This window comes from Populus euphratica, unplaced genomic scaffold (assembly GCF_000495115.2).
Source record: "Populus euphratica unplaced genomic scaffold, PopEup_1.0 scaffold49.1, whole genome shotgun sequence".
Taxonomy (NCBI): domain Eukaryota; kingdom Viridiplantae; phylum Streptophyta; class Magnoliopsida; order Malpighiales; family Salicaceae; genus Populus; species Populus euphratica.
Window position 1 is genome coordinate 350,518 of NW_011499875.1, and position 13,496 is coordinate 364,013.

Consider the following 13,496-nt stretch of genomic DNA (forward strand, 5'->3'; position numbering starts at 1 on the left):
CAAATTTCATGGATTATCCATAATTGATGCATGTGAATCCTGGGTGTCATTGTTATAATATTTCTTTTAATAAAATATCATTTTTAGAAGTTGTGCAGTGCGCATCAAAAAGATTTCTTGCTAGCGTCTTTACTTTTTAAGGTTAGAAAAAATTTATACTACCCTCGGTGGTGGAGCACGGATCACCAGGATGCTTCAAAATGACTCGCGGTTAAAAATTGGAATATTAAAGAAAAAAACAAAACACAGACAACGAGATGAGCCATTCATCGCAGCATGTTTTCTTCGCCACCGGAAAAAAATTGATCCAAGCAATTGCCTCCCTTCCCACATATTAGATAATCCTGTCTTATCCTGGTTTTACTGCTTTTCTCTAGCTGGTCTACCTGTTCAAAAAACACTCAGAGAGGGCAGGGTGGAACTTCAATGGTGGTTCCAGCTTGAATCATACCCCACCCAATGAGCCGCCAGTGCTTCTCCACTCGGCGGCTCAATGCAATCTTCTCACCCTTGCTGGTGCAGACTGGAGAAGTCAGCTGTAGCTTTGCCAAATCATTCTTCACGGCAATAACTCGAGCCCCAGATGACATTGACCCGATGTTCAGCATAAGAATCTCTCCCTTTGTCAGTTTTGATACCTTTCCCTGCTTCTCCGAACCCTTTGTCCTGACACCAATAAGCCGTCTCAAAAGGAAGAAATTCACCTACACATAAAGAAAAGAGAAGGGCACAACATTAGCATCAGAGGTGTGTCTGAATCCTACATCACAATAAGCACCACCCATACACCCCTTAATCATTTCTGCAACACGCGAGGGGATAAAATCAGACCAAAGGGGAAAAAGACACTTGCTGAAACCAATGAAAAAAAATTGCGACTTTCACAGGCATGTTTACTGCAATATTGTTTTTAAGCAACACATAGAAAGCACCATCACATGCATATTGGAAAGCAAACGGGATGTCTAATATTTCCTGCCTATGCCAAAAATAGAACTCCACCTAGCTACCGAATTCAACCCAACAGGGTAGGATTTCATACATATTGCGTAAAAATACATACCTATAGATAACTATACATGACTTGCTCATTTATGACTTGGACTTGAAAAGAAATTGGATTGAATACAAAAGGTATCAATAAAAATATCAAGCTACAAAACATTATCCAGATTCAGTTCCTTACCTCAAGTTCACCAAAAATTTCAGGAAGAGATCCAACGTCACCAAGAACCTGACCCACCAACCTATCTGCACGTGTCAAAGTGGGGTCCATGGTTGTGCCAACACCAATGAGACCTCCAGGCACAGCAAATTGTAGCTCATTCTGCTCAGCATACAGTGATACTATTCTAGTATATATTGGGGTGCATTTCATGTTCCCAGCATCATCTTTAACAATGATCCCAGGACAGATCTCAATAAATTGATTGACCTTCAAGACACCCTGCACGGACATGATAAACAAAAATAACAGTACTCTTAAACCAAAGATTCTCAGAAAGACTAAATAAATAAATATATCTCTCTCAGGACCATAGTATCTACATGGACACAGCAAGCTTCAATAACCTAAATCAAGGCCTCATGAGTCCCAACGCCTAAAGTCAGTTCTCATTGTCAGTCCACAAGACCTCAAACAAGTAAAACTCAGCCTCCAAACAGACACAGTCATGCTAAAAACAAGCATGTCTCCATTTCCACGGGCTCAGGGCATTGGCCTAATGCAGAACGCAGGACAGCATTGAATAGAATAAGAACAAATGCATGGCAATCCAGCACAAAGTAACCAAGATTTTGCACCAAGTATAGACCCCATGTCTGTAAAAACTGCATAACAAAACTAACCAACCACACGTTAAAAACATACCCTGAGGATGCTTCCTCCAGCCACGCCCCCTCTTATCTCATCAACCTCATATCCAGGTTTGTTGACATCAAAAGATCGAATCACAATCATGTTAGGTGGTGAGATAAAGTTTCTCTCTGGAATCGGGATCTTTTTTATGATGTACTCACACACAACATCTATGTTATACTTTAGCTGAGCAGAAATTGGCACTACTGGTGCACCATCAGCAACAGTTCCCTGAAAAAAAAACATTAACAAGAAATCAGCAAGGCATGAGTCTCTTTTTCTTTTTCTCTCTTTTTTTTTTTGGGGGGGGGGGGGGGGGGGGAAAAAGGGGGGGAGAAAATCAGGAAAAAACACAAACAATGCATATAAACTTAACCAATGAGATGTGTAAAAATAGCATAGTGGTAGCAAACCTTAATAAATTTCTGAATAGCTTCATGTTGGTTTATGGCTGCATTTTCCTGGATAAGATCCACTTTATTTTGAAGAATTATAATATGTTGGAGACGCATGATTTCAACAGCAGCAAGGTGTTCAGAAGTCTGTGGTTGGGGACAGCTCTCATTTGCAGCAATGAGCAGTAAAGCTCCATCCATAATTGCTGCTCCATTAAGCATAGTAGCCATGAGAATGTCATGACCCTACAGGAGAGTAGAAAACAAGTAATATGGACGAGTCTGGTCACATAAAAGCATAGAAGTACACCAAGCATTGCAGCTAATAGGTTTTATTTAGCAAAGCCAATTACATAAGAGACCATGTGATTAGCCAACTTTTTCTTGCTATAATCTAAGCAGTACAATGGGAAAAAGAAACAATCTACCAACACCACATCTAATTTATATCTGGAGGAAGAGACTTTTGGGTCCAAAACTTCATGTGTTACAATCAAAATATGAAAAGCATATACAGTGCATGAACCATAATTAAATAAAGCATCTGGTTCGACCACTTACCAGGCAGCCTTAATATCCAACAATCAAAATATGAAAAGTTACACTCCGAAAAAACATAATTAAATAGAGCACCGGGACACCTTACCGGGCAATCAACAAAAGAGACATGTCTCAGCAAATTCATCCTGCAGTGTTTGGGATCTACATCACACACAGGATTATCTTCCTTTCCACTTCCATGTGCCCTACAAGAAAATTTCTCACATTAAGAGTGAAATGCCAGTACTTAAACTAAATAGTAATGCTCCACCAATGCATTTTCTCACTTGTAGCACTTTGGCCGAGAGCACCGCTCATCTTCGCACTTGTATATCTTTGCGTTTGCATATCCAAGCTTTATTGTAATATTACGCTCCAACTCATTTTTAAAACGAACTGTCTGCACATGAATAGCAAGCCGCCAAAATTAGCACCCCTCAAACTCATGCACAGTATGACTGATTCTTATGTATGAATAGGTAGAGAATATAAGCTCCCATACTCATAACCATGGATTAAAATTTTAAAAAACCTGTGCAAACACCACAGCTCCTCCACGGAACCATGATAAAAAAAAAAACTTACTTTATCCATATGTGATAATATAAAATATTGAGGGAGGATTTCTTGCCATGACAACGCTAGATCCCCCTTCATCCGAAAAAGGACCAATTCCAAAAGCACACGATTCAGAAAAAATTCATCCCTTAGTAATCAGTAGTATAATTATTATGTTATATTCCAAGTGGCAAGGTCATTTTGCATTATATATCAAATGAACTAAGTCCAAATCATATTTACACTACAAATGAAGGGGATTGGATAGGGAGAGGAAAGACCACTCCTGTCAACCTCAGGCTTGGAAGGCCTCCCATTACATAAGGAAAAAGAAGAAAGGAAAAGAAATTAAGACGTTTTCCTCTAGGTTTTAAATGGAATTCACCGGCTCCAATACCTATCCCTGTAGCAATTACTTTCACATAACATAAGCACAGTAAACTCCCGACAGAAAATAGATTAAAGATTCAAGCACCATAACACAGGGATATCAAAACCAGCTAAATCACCTGAACACCAGAAATTGCTTTCACAACAGTAGACTTCCCATGCGCCACATGACCAATAGTACCTAGAAGAAGAAGAAGAATTATCAGCTTCGACTACAGCAATCAACAAATGAGCTTGTAAACCCTACTCACAAAATCAAAGAATTACCTATATTAATAGTGGCCTGACGCGATATAACTTCAGGAGAGAGTGGATGCAACTTCGTCACATCCAATTTACTCAAGTCTTGCTCCATCAAGCCTTTCCGCGCCATCTTGATTCCCCCCTGCTTCGACTGATTCCTTCTCGAACGAATCGCAAAACCTGTTTTCTGCGACTTTGTTTGCTGTAGAGATGGAACACGCGGCGATGTGGATAGCTAGGGTTTCAGGGGGCGCAGAGACGATGTTGTTTTTTTTTTTTTTTTTTTTTTTTTTCGGGTTTGAGTAGGTGGGTTTGCTCTTATTTTGAATTAGATGTAAGGGTAATTTTGACGCTCCGGTGGTTTAATGGATCGGTGTGCTACCATGGTTGGGTCATGTTATTGAAAGGCTGTCCGTTTAAAAATTAATGTAATAATTATTTTTTAAAATATATTAAAATAATATGTTATTATTATTTAAAAATTATTTTTAATATTAGTAAATCAAAATAATATAAAAATATTATAAAATATTAATTTAAAATTCAAAAATATATTTAAAACATAAAAACAAATATACTCATAATTTTTTATTATAGAGATAACTCACGATATCTCAGATTATAACCCATTTTTTTACAATAAAAAAAATGAAGTTAGAGCAAAATAAGCAATTAAAAAAAAATTCAAATATTAATTTAAACCAATTCAATAATCTTATATAATTTTGATAATATAAAAAAAAACAAATAACTAATAAAAAAATTAAAAAAAAACTTGTTTGAATTCATCAAGGTAAGCATATCAAATTTATGACACAACCATAACTCGAAGGTAATTATGTTATAAAAAATTAAAAAATTAATTTTCAAATAATTTAATATTAAATAATAAAAAATTAAAAAAAATAGATCTAGATCAAGCTGTGTCGACTTGTTAATCCCATGATCATAAACATAGAATTGAGATAATAAAAAAGAAAGATAGTAAAACATAACACGATGATTAATTTATAATAAATCAAAAATTAAATGATGATATCTAGAAAAAAAATTAATAAAAAATCTAAAAAAGATTGAAGTCAATCCATATTAATATTTGAAACATAAAATAAAATTTTCAACAACAAAACACTAATGAATGAGATTTAAAAGGAAAAAAAAAAGTAATGAAAAAAAACTCAAAACAAAACAAAAAAGCACTAAAAAAAAGGGATAAAATTCGGTGCAAAAATAAATCAAAATAAAATTATTAATATAAATGTTAATGAGTATTTGCATGTCGAATTTCTTGTTATTCATGTTATATTTGTTATTCATTAAGTGAGAAATATAAATATCCACAAACTATCAATTGAATTCTGATTACCGTGTGGGTATCAATCATATAACTATTATATATATAAATTGTGTGTGTATTAAATTATTAAATTGTAATTTTATGTCAACGTTGAGCATGGATATGTCATACAGCATTAACAAATATTATATATAAAAAATATAAGTATACTCTTCAAGCTAAGTTTAGGTGGATTCATGTTGGTTCTGACAACATTCATGCTTTATACATTATTTATCAGGCGATGCAACCATAAAAAAACATCAAGGGATGAAATAATTAATCCTTATAGGCATGTATTATCTGAAAACTATCCATTATTAAATAAAAGATAAAATAAAAAAAATATAAAAACTATCCATTATTAAATAAAAGATAAAATAAAAAAAATATAAAAACTATCAATTATTAGATAAAATTTGAAAAATATACGTGTCAAATTATTAAACAGTAAAATAATAAATATTATACATGTATTTGCATTTTATGTTGATAATCAAAATGTTTTGCACATATTCCTATATAATATAAATATATATTTTTTTGGCTCAAATTTATATTCTAAGTATGTTTTGATAATAATCACACCCTATTTATTATTCGATAAATAATATAACAATTTAAATAACACTAATTTATTCGGGGCAAATTGAGGTGCATATACTGGATTTGTATTAAATTGTAATTTTTAATATTGAAAAATAAAATTAAAAAAAAATAAAATTAAAAAAATAAAAACTAACTGAAATTAAATAGCAGAAGAATAAAATTGAAAAAAAACTAAATTCTAAAAGATAAAAAATAAAAAATTTAAATTATTTTAAAAATATTTTAAAAATATAAAAACAAATAAAAACTAAAAAAAAAAGAAAAAAAAAAGGACGAGAATAAAGTTCACTGGAGGCACACCATCTATCCTCAATCATCACACACGCTGCCATTGAAAAACTCTTGATTTGTCACTTTAAACATTGCCATAAAAGATAGTGATGTGCTATCTAAAAATCGCTGTTTAAAAAATATTTTTGAAAATATTTTGATTGTTTCTTTTGATTAGTTTTTTTAAATTTTTTTAATATGTTAATATTAAAAATAAAATTTAAAACTTTTAAAAATATTAATTTATTTTCAAATAAAAAATATTTAGAAAACAATTATTACCATAATATTTACAATCATCAATCCAAACAACTATTGATTGTGCTAGGTACTTGTACTTTTTGTGAAGTGAGGGAGTTCTTCCAGCTCTGGGTTGTTTCACTGTTGGTAAACTTTTTTCCGTTTCCGATCTCCAGGGCCATTTTATTGAGGTCTTTGCACAAAGTAACCAACGTAGGCAAATACCTCACCTGCGTTGACTACTCTGATCAGCATGACACCCGAAGGAGTTTTCATGACAGCTCCTCTCTTGTGTTTTTAATGCGTTGTGTGCTTTTTTTCTTTGAAACTACTTCGTATATAAAATATTTTGTTCTTAAACTAGTGCCTAAACACAACCAAAACTGAGCAGCTACTCTTATTAACAGTACATCTCAGTTTCTACTTTCTACCCCCTCAAAAATGTTGTAGCCTAACCAGGTGATTTCCATCTTCCTTCGTGTTTGTTGCCGTGGTTACAAGAAGCCAAGAGACATAAAAAAGGTGTGACCTTTGCTTCCTCATTTTCTTCTCTCTTCTGTAGTCTGTCTTTTCAGTTGCTGGCTTGTTGGCTGACTTGTAAAGTTCATCACCGAAAGAGAGATACAGAGAGAAGGAAGAATCAACCATGCCTCCAAACGCACCAAGACCAACAGGACGCCACAGAAAGGTCTTCTTTTTTTCCTCTCACTCTCTTTCTCATATTAGACCCCTTTGTCATTTTTCTTTTCCTTCTTTTTTCAGAGGCTCACAAGGATGGATGCAGCCGTAGATGCAATGAGGAGCTATGGTTTCTCTGATGGGTTGACTGTTTCAACTGTTAAAGGGCTCTTGGAAGTGGGTTTTTTTTGCTTTTAATATTTTCAATGTGTTAGGCATTTAGGGGTTTTACGGGAAATTTATCGATTCAGGTGTATGGTCTGGAAGGTTGGCCCTTTATTGAAGAGAGCTCATATAAGGTCTTGCTCGAGGCAATTCTCGAGGATCTTGAAAAGGAGGAGCAGGAAAAGGTAAATATTTTTTAATTCATGTAGTTATTTTGTTTGCTTTATATATTTTGTTTGTATTTTTGTCTACAGACTGTATATTTTATATCAATTTCACTGGTGTCGGAAAGAGAAGACTGAAAGTGGTTTTCAATTTGACAAAGACCCCACTTGAATTCCGACAGAGCTGAGTAGTGGCTTTCATTAATCAATTGTTTAGTCATGGAAAATGAAACATTACAACTCACTCTCTTTGTTCACTTTTGGTTTAATGAGAGACTTAACAAAAATCAACTGAACTACTTGGACCGGTCACATATGGCTTAATAGAGAAAAACTCTTTAGTTCATGGTAAAACCGAAAAAGATATGCAGGGATTGGTTTCTTGTTACTCAATTTTATTGACAACTAAAGAGGGAACCAAGTTGAATTGCCCATGACGATGTTTGTGAATGTAGTTTTTCGTGTGATCCCAGGCTTGAGTAAGAACAACTATATCCAAAATGCCCAGGGGCCCCTCTGTTTGTTTGAAATTATTAATTTTCATATCCTTCCGACAACACTCCTTTGTTAGTAATTGTTTATTTGAAGATCCTTGACAATGGGGCTTACTAAGTCTCATGAAAAAACTGCGTTCTGCAATTATACTTGCGCAAACTGGCGCAACCAAAGGACTTGGCAAAAGAGATCCTTATCGCCCCATGTCTGGTTATGGTTTTAAAGTCCCACTGGGATTTCACTCCATTAGTTTGGTGAATGTGGAGTTTACCAAGAAAGTTCTCTAAAGCGTGTTTTGTGGGGTTTCTAGAACAAAGCTAGATCCAATTTAGAATTTAAGCAAAATGGTTCAATAAAATCCGATTCTATTCTTGAGACCCCTAGTGTATTATCCTTTTCATCAGCACGAAAGAAATATGTTGGTGATATTTTGGATCAACAAGTTGTTTTTATTAGGGATTGCGAGGGTTAGCGATTTTTAGTTTGTTGGGCAGGATGATCTAATTTGAATGATACTTTAATCACTAAAGATACATTGCAGCAGATTAATTATGATATATAACATTACTATCAGAGCCACTGAAAGCTACACTTAACAAGATCGAGTTTTTCAAACTCCAGGAAAGTTGTGGGGACACCACACTCGCGAAACAGATCAAGCAAATGTATGGTAAAAGACAAGAGAGGATAGTTCAACTCATCATTCTTTTAACGGAAGATCGCGCACATTCAAGTTCATGTTATTGGGCTTTTATTTAGTCTATCCTATTGTGGACTTATCTTGTTTTAGCGAACCGTTATCCCAATTATTAATCATGTTTTGATTAGGGTTTGCTTAAGTGTATCTTTCTGCAGGATTGGCACCTTTTGATGATTGATTAAAGAAATTGCCGACATAACTTTCTCCTCTTGTATCTTGGGCTTCTGCTTTTCTTATCCTCTTCAATTCATTTGTCCTGCATCACGGTTTGAAAGAATTATATTCGTGGACTGACTACTTTTCTGCTCATGATTCTTTTCTTTCCATCTATTTTGAAGAGTAATACGCTGCGAGAGAATGAGAGGTGGGGAAACAATATCGAGATATCAGCTTGCAGTGCATCAAATGGTGCTTCCGTATCGACTGGCCGCAGCACAGAAGCTGAGGCCCCTGCATCTCAGACTAACAGAGTTCTACTCAGCACATCACAGGCTGCAAATCCGGACATAGCATTACTTGGTAAAGCATCTCATAATCAGTTTTCCATTCTGTTCTCAAAGTTTTGCCATAAAACAAAAGAAAAGTAACCTTTAGATATTCAAATTCAAGAATAGCCAACTTTTGAAGTTTTCTTCTCCGGATTTCTTTTACTCAACATGACAGCATTGAATAAACTTTCCTTACAATCAGTGAACTTAGAAAGAAGCCTGTTCTTTTATTTTCTTTTCTTTTTTGTACAATTAAATGGAATTGCCTCCAAACATATCTGTGGACTGTGGAGTTATTCACATTACATCACTGTTGTTTTCTAGATGGTAATACCCCTGCATCTAAAGTAGGAAGCAGCTGGAAAGATATAAATCTGTATGAGAATTGCATTGAAAAGCAAATTAACAGTGACAATGGAGCAGCTGTTATGAATGTTGGCAGTGTTCAACTACCGGGCAACACTAGGTCCCCTGTGCCGCCCTGCAGGCGCAGACCCTGCTATGGATGGATTAGTGGTGATGAAGATGATGACGCGGATCTGGATCTCATTGAAGTTACACCGGCGCCATTACCAGCAGTGGTAGCAAAGTTGCTTTCTGGGATTGATGTGCCGAGGACACGCAAGAGAAGGTGGGATGCAAGACCTGAGGATATGTAGGCGTTCACCTTTTGTATCTCTGATGTAAATCCACAGGCTTCTGACTCTTCTTTCAACTACAGAAGTGCAAACTTTTGGACAATTTAGGACGTTATTATTGATTTATTAAGGATTGATGTGTAGTAATTGACCCCAATTTCTTGCACTAAAAGAATTGCATGTTTTATTCCTATCTTTCCCCGGCAGAGAAGAGCTTCGGGAATTCCAACAGGCAAGCGTCCCGATTGAAGTAGCCCCAGAGGGTTTAAAATCAGGGTCCTTCACCCTGTGAATTGAATTGCATAAAACTTTTATTAGTAAAATTGTTAGTCATTATTATTTTCATCAAGTACGTAGAGCTCTAATAACACTTGAAAAATCAATTTTTAGCTGAACCAAGTGGTTGTAGAATCTCATTTCACACACATGTATTTCAATTTTCTTTCAAAAATTGTCTAATAAACAATTAATGTTTTCTAGAATATTTATATTTTATATCATTTTAAATGAATATAAGTATCCTCGTAATAAAAAAAAATTCTAAATTAAAAGCAAAACAATCAACATTGCTAATGTAGTTTATTTTTAACAGTATAATTAAATTTAATTTTATAATTTAATATTTTATAACAAATATGAGGATTACAATAAATTATTAATTGAATTCAAATTTATTTATTTGATTGCAATCCAGTTGTTAAGATTCTGATAAGAAAAGAGTTCCCGAGCTTTATATGCACGTTCATCGTGCAGGTGCAGGTGCAAGGATTAAGCACCTACAGGGCCTCGATGCAATGACAAAGAAATCTGTAACTAATCATATATTGGAGAATGCAGCCCTGCCTCAGCTGCAAAATGGTCTCCCCAAAGCCCATTTCTTCCCACCCAGACCGTGCTAACTCAGAGGCAACCCTACTTTGTATATTCAAGCAAAACCGAGCGAGATTTCTAAATTTGATCTAATAATCTTTAAATTTTATCTCTGCAGTCTGCAACTTTGAAATTCTAGAATTAGTTTAATCAAGAAATTTAAACTATCAATAAATTTAATTTTAAAAAATGAGATCACATAAAATATTAATAAAATAAACTTGTAAAATAAAATAACATAAATAAAAAAAGAATACAATTTGACCAAAAACTTGAGAAGAATGAAATTAAAAAAAAAAATCCAAATAAAATTACAAATAAAAAAACAAAGACTAAACTTGAAACATTATTTATAAGGGGTAAAATTAAAAAAAAATTATAATTTGATAAATTATTTATAAATTAAAAAATGATAATAAGTGGAATAAATTTTTTTTGTTAAAAGTTAATATAATAAAATCAAAACAAAACAAACAAAAACAAAAAAAACATGATTTTACAAAAAAAAAAAAAGTAAACCACCACCTTTCAAACTTATGAAATCTTTGAACTGTATTCAATAAAAAAACCTAATTATCAAATAATTCAATAAAAAATACGGAGAATGAAATTTAATAGAAAAATCACAAGAAAAATAACAAATAAAATAAATAATATTTAAAAGAATGAGAACAAAAAATTTAAGATAAAAAAATTAATAGAATGGGAACAAAATTTTAAAGATAAAAAAATTTATAAAAGTAAAATTAAAAAATATTTATAAAAATCAAGCAAACCCAACCGAATTATAAATCTAGTTAAATTTTAAAAACTCTTAACTCATAAAACCTCGATCTTAATCCAATTAAGAGGTTTATTATAATCTAATTTAAAAATATAAATTTTAAAAAATTATCAATAAAAACAATTAACAATAAAAAAATAAAGATTAAATTTGATAAGAAAAAAAAAATATTATTTATTTTAAACATCATAATACAATGGTAAATTCATAAAATAAAATTATTTATAATTTAAAAGAAAAACTTGTCCCAACTAAACAATTAACAATTAAAAGAAGAGATTAAATTTTATAGGAAAAAAATATGAGGTGAAATCATAAAAAAAAAACTAATTGAAAAAAATAATTAAAAAAATAAAAATTAAATTTAATAAATTATTCAAGATAAAAAAAATTATAATAAAAAATCAAATTTAAAAAATCAACAAATTAAAAAGCTATTGGTGTGTAAATCTAAATGGAAAAGAGAAGTGAAGGATAAAAATAGACACCAACATCAAACCACCGCAAATCTTAGCACGCACATCACCTCTTTTAATACAAGTGTCAAAACCTTTCATCGTTCAAAAAGATAGCACACATCGCCTCTTTTAATATCAGTGTCAAAACCTTTTAAACAACATTCAAAAACATAGCATTTTATGACCTAATAACCCTCCACAAGCTATTTAAACAACATAAAAACCATCCACACACTATCACGTGCCACACACGCACCAATAGATTACTTTAAAATTACATTTAATTAATATAAAATACCTTTAAAATTTACTAAAAATTTCATATAAAATAACAAAAAGACACAGATGAAAGTTCTATTAATTATCTTTAAAAACAAGTAACTACATTACTCTTAAAAAATTTAAAATACAAATATATATTTTATTGTATAAAATAAAACAAAATTATCAATCTAACCCCATATAATTTTAAAACAATAACTATATCATGGTAAAAAACCATTTTTATCCTCAATCTTAACTTTTTTTCCCAGTGGCAAATTCATATTTTAATTATTATAATAAATGGTCTTAGGAGATTTAGTTTTTTTTTTTTTTGTTAATATTTATTATTTTTTAGAACAGAAAAAATGCCAAACAACCAGAACGTCCCGAAGGATCAGGCATAATTAAAAGTGCAATCCATAGCTCAGCCCCGTATTCCTAACCAGCCCATTACCGATATCTATCCAGTCCAACCGGAGACGTGGCCAGAATTGCTGAAACAATTGGATGGCTCAGTTTCCTCCAGGCTCAAAGTTACTTGAACGGTCGTTCCAGTGACCATCGGGGGAAAAGAGCATTCCAGAGGGTCTCTTCCTCGGAAAAAAGAACTTGGACATTTACAAACGGTAGTGAAGTTTCTATGATAAAATGCTGATCAGGAAGATTATTCTAACTTGATAATGACATTACAAGGAACATGATAACATTGATTACCCAATAGCTTACACGGTATCTCACTATTAAGCAAGGAGAAGACTGATGAATGACTGGAAAGTACTACCAGCTCAGGGGACTTTTTGATTGCTGCAGTTTTGCTTTGTAGGAGCTCTCCATCTCCTCCTGCAATATCATGATTCAGCTTAAGCAGGGATTTTCATAAGCCATAGATACATGACCAATTGGGCTTAGACATACCTTGCAGGATTTTAGAAGAGGTTGCAGAAATGATGATCTGAAAAAACTGATGGGCTGTCCAAGTGAGGTTCTATCCCATTCTGCCATAAGAAACAACAATTTTTTAAGCAATTACCGATGCTATGAAGAGGTTCTGAAGGAGCATCCAAATGGTAGTGCACATACAACAGACATGACTCAACAGCAGTATATCCTAAAGAAAAAGCTGAGCTAATCTCACATCTTTGAAACACCAAAGAATGTGTAAAGGGTTACATTCATTTACCATTGTCATCTTCTGCTCTTGTTCCTCCTATGTTAAGTTCTTCAAATAGCTGCAAATCCAGTGCAATTATTCAAGAACTCACGAAAAGGAGAGATTATTTCACTGTATCAGAGAACCTCCCAAAGCCTATGCATAGCACTGGTACATCATTTACCTGGGAAAGAGCTGGCACC

The 13,496-nt window shown here is 33.1% G+C and overlaps 3 protein-coding genes across 3 annotated transcripts in view; 1 reads left to right on the plus strand and 2 right to left on the minus strand.

The window, feature by feature from the left end:
• Nucleotides 1-100: 100 nt before the first annotated feature.
• Nucleotides 101-4,343, minus strand: LOC105128161 (eukaryotic translation initiation factor 2 subunit gamma-like). The gene is made up of 8 exons (XM_011029706.1): nucleotides 4,009-4,343; nucleotides 3,861-3,922; nucleotides 3,081-3,193; nucleotides 2,900-2,999; nucleotides 2,272-2,499; nucleotides 1,871-2,089; nucleotides 1,187-1,447; nucleotides 101-704 (listed from the first exon to the last, which is right to left on the minus strand). The coding sequence occupies exons 1-8, from the start codon at nucleotides 4,112-4,114 to the stop codon at nucleotides 402-404; spliced, it is 1,392 nt and encodes a 463-aa protein (XP_011028008.1). The 5' UTR covers nucleotides 4,115-4,343; the 3' UTR covers nucleotides 101-401.
• Nucleotides 4,344-7,000: 2,657 nt separating this feature from the next.
• LOC105128162 (uncharacterized) lies at nucleotides 7,001-9,960 on the plus strand. The gene is made up of 5 exons (XM_011029707.1): nucleotides 7,001-7,127; nucleotides 7,202-7,294; nucleotides 7,369-7,467; nucleotides 8,980-9,160; nucleotides 9,454-9,960. The coding sequence occupies exons 1-5, from the start codon at nucleotides 7,086-7,088 to the stop codon at nucleotides 9,786-9,788; spliced, it is 750 nt and encodes a 249-aa protein (XP_011028009.1). The 5' UTR covers nucleotides 7,001-7,085; the 3' UTR covers nucleotides 9,789-9,960.
• Nucleotides 9,961-12,709: 2,749 nt separating this feature from the next.
• The window catches only part of POLA3 (DNA primase POLA3), a 5,519-nt gene continuing 4,732 nt past the window's right edge, over nucleotides 12,710-13,496 (minus strand). The window contains exons 14-16 of the mRNA XM_011029708.1: nucleotides 13,324-13,379; nucleotides 13,059-13,138; nucleotides 12,710-12,983 (exon numbers count right to left, since the gene is read on the minus strand). Of these exons, the coding sequence (XP_011028010.1) occupies nucleotides 12,921-12,983; nucleotides 13,059-13,138; nucleotides 13,324-13,379 (199 nt within the window). The 3' untranslated portion in view covers nucleotides 12,710-12,920. The remainder of the gene's footprint in view (nucleotides 12,984-13,058; nucleotides 13,139-13,323; nucleotides 13,380-13,496) is intronic.

Coding starts and splice junctions, on each gene's coding strand:
- LOC105128161 (XM_011029706.1), bottom strand. CDS start 4,114: ATGGCGCGGAAAGGCTTGATGGAGCAAGACTTGAGTAAATTGGATGTG. Junction 3,000..3,080: donor TCTCGGCCAAAGTGCTACAA/GTGAGAAAATGC, acceptor ATTTTCTTGTAG/GGCACATGGAAGTGGAAAGG. Junction 2,090..2,271: donor CTATTCAGAAATTTATTAAG/GTTTGCTACCAC, acceptor TTTTTTTTTCAG/GGAACTGTTGCTGATGGTGC.
- LOC105128162 (XM_011029707.1), top strand. CDS start 7,086: ATGCCTCCAAACGCACCAAGACCAACAGGACGCCACAGAAAG. Junction 7,128..7,201: donor CAACAGGACGCCACAGAAAG/GTCTTCTTTTTT, acceptor TTCTTTTTTCAG/AGGCTCACAAGGATGGATGC. Junction 7,468..8,979: donor AAAAGGAGGAGCAGGAAAAG/GTAAATATTTTT, acceptor TCTATTTTGAAG/AGTAATACGCTGCGAGAGAA.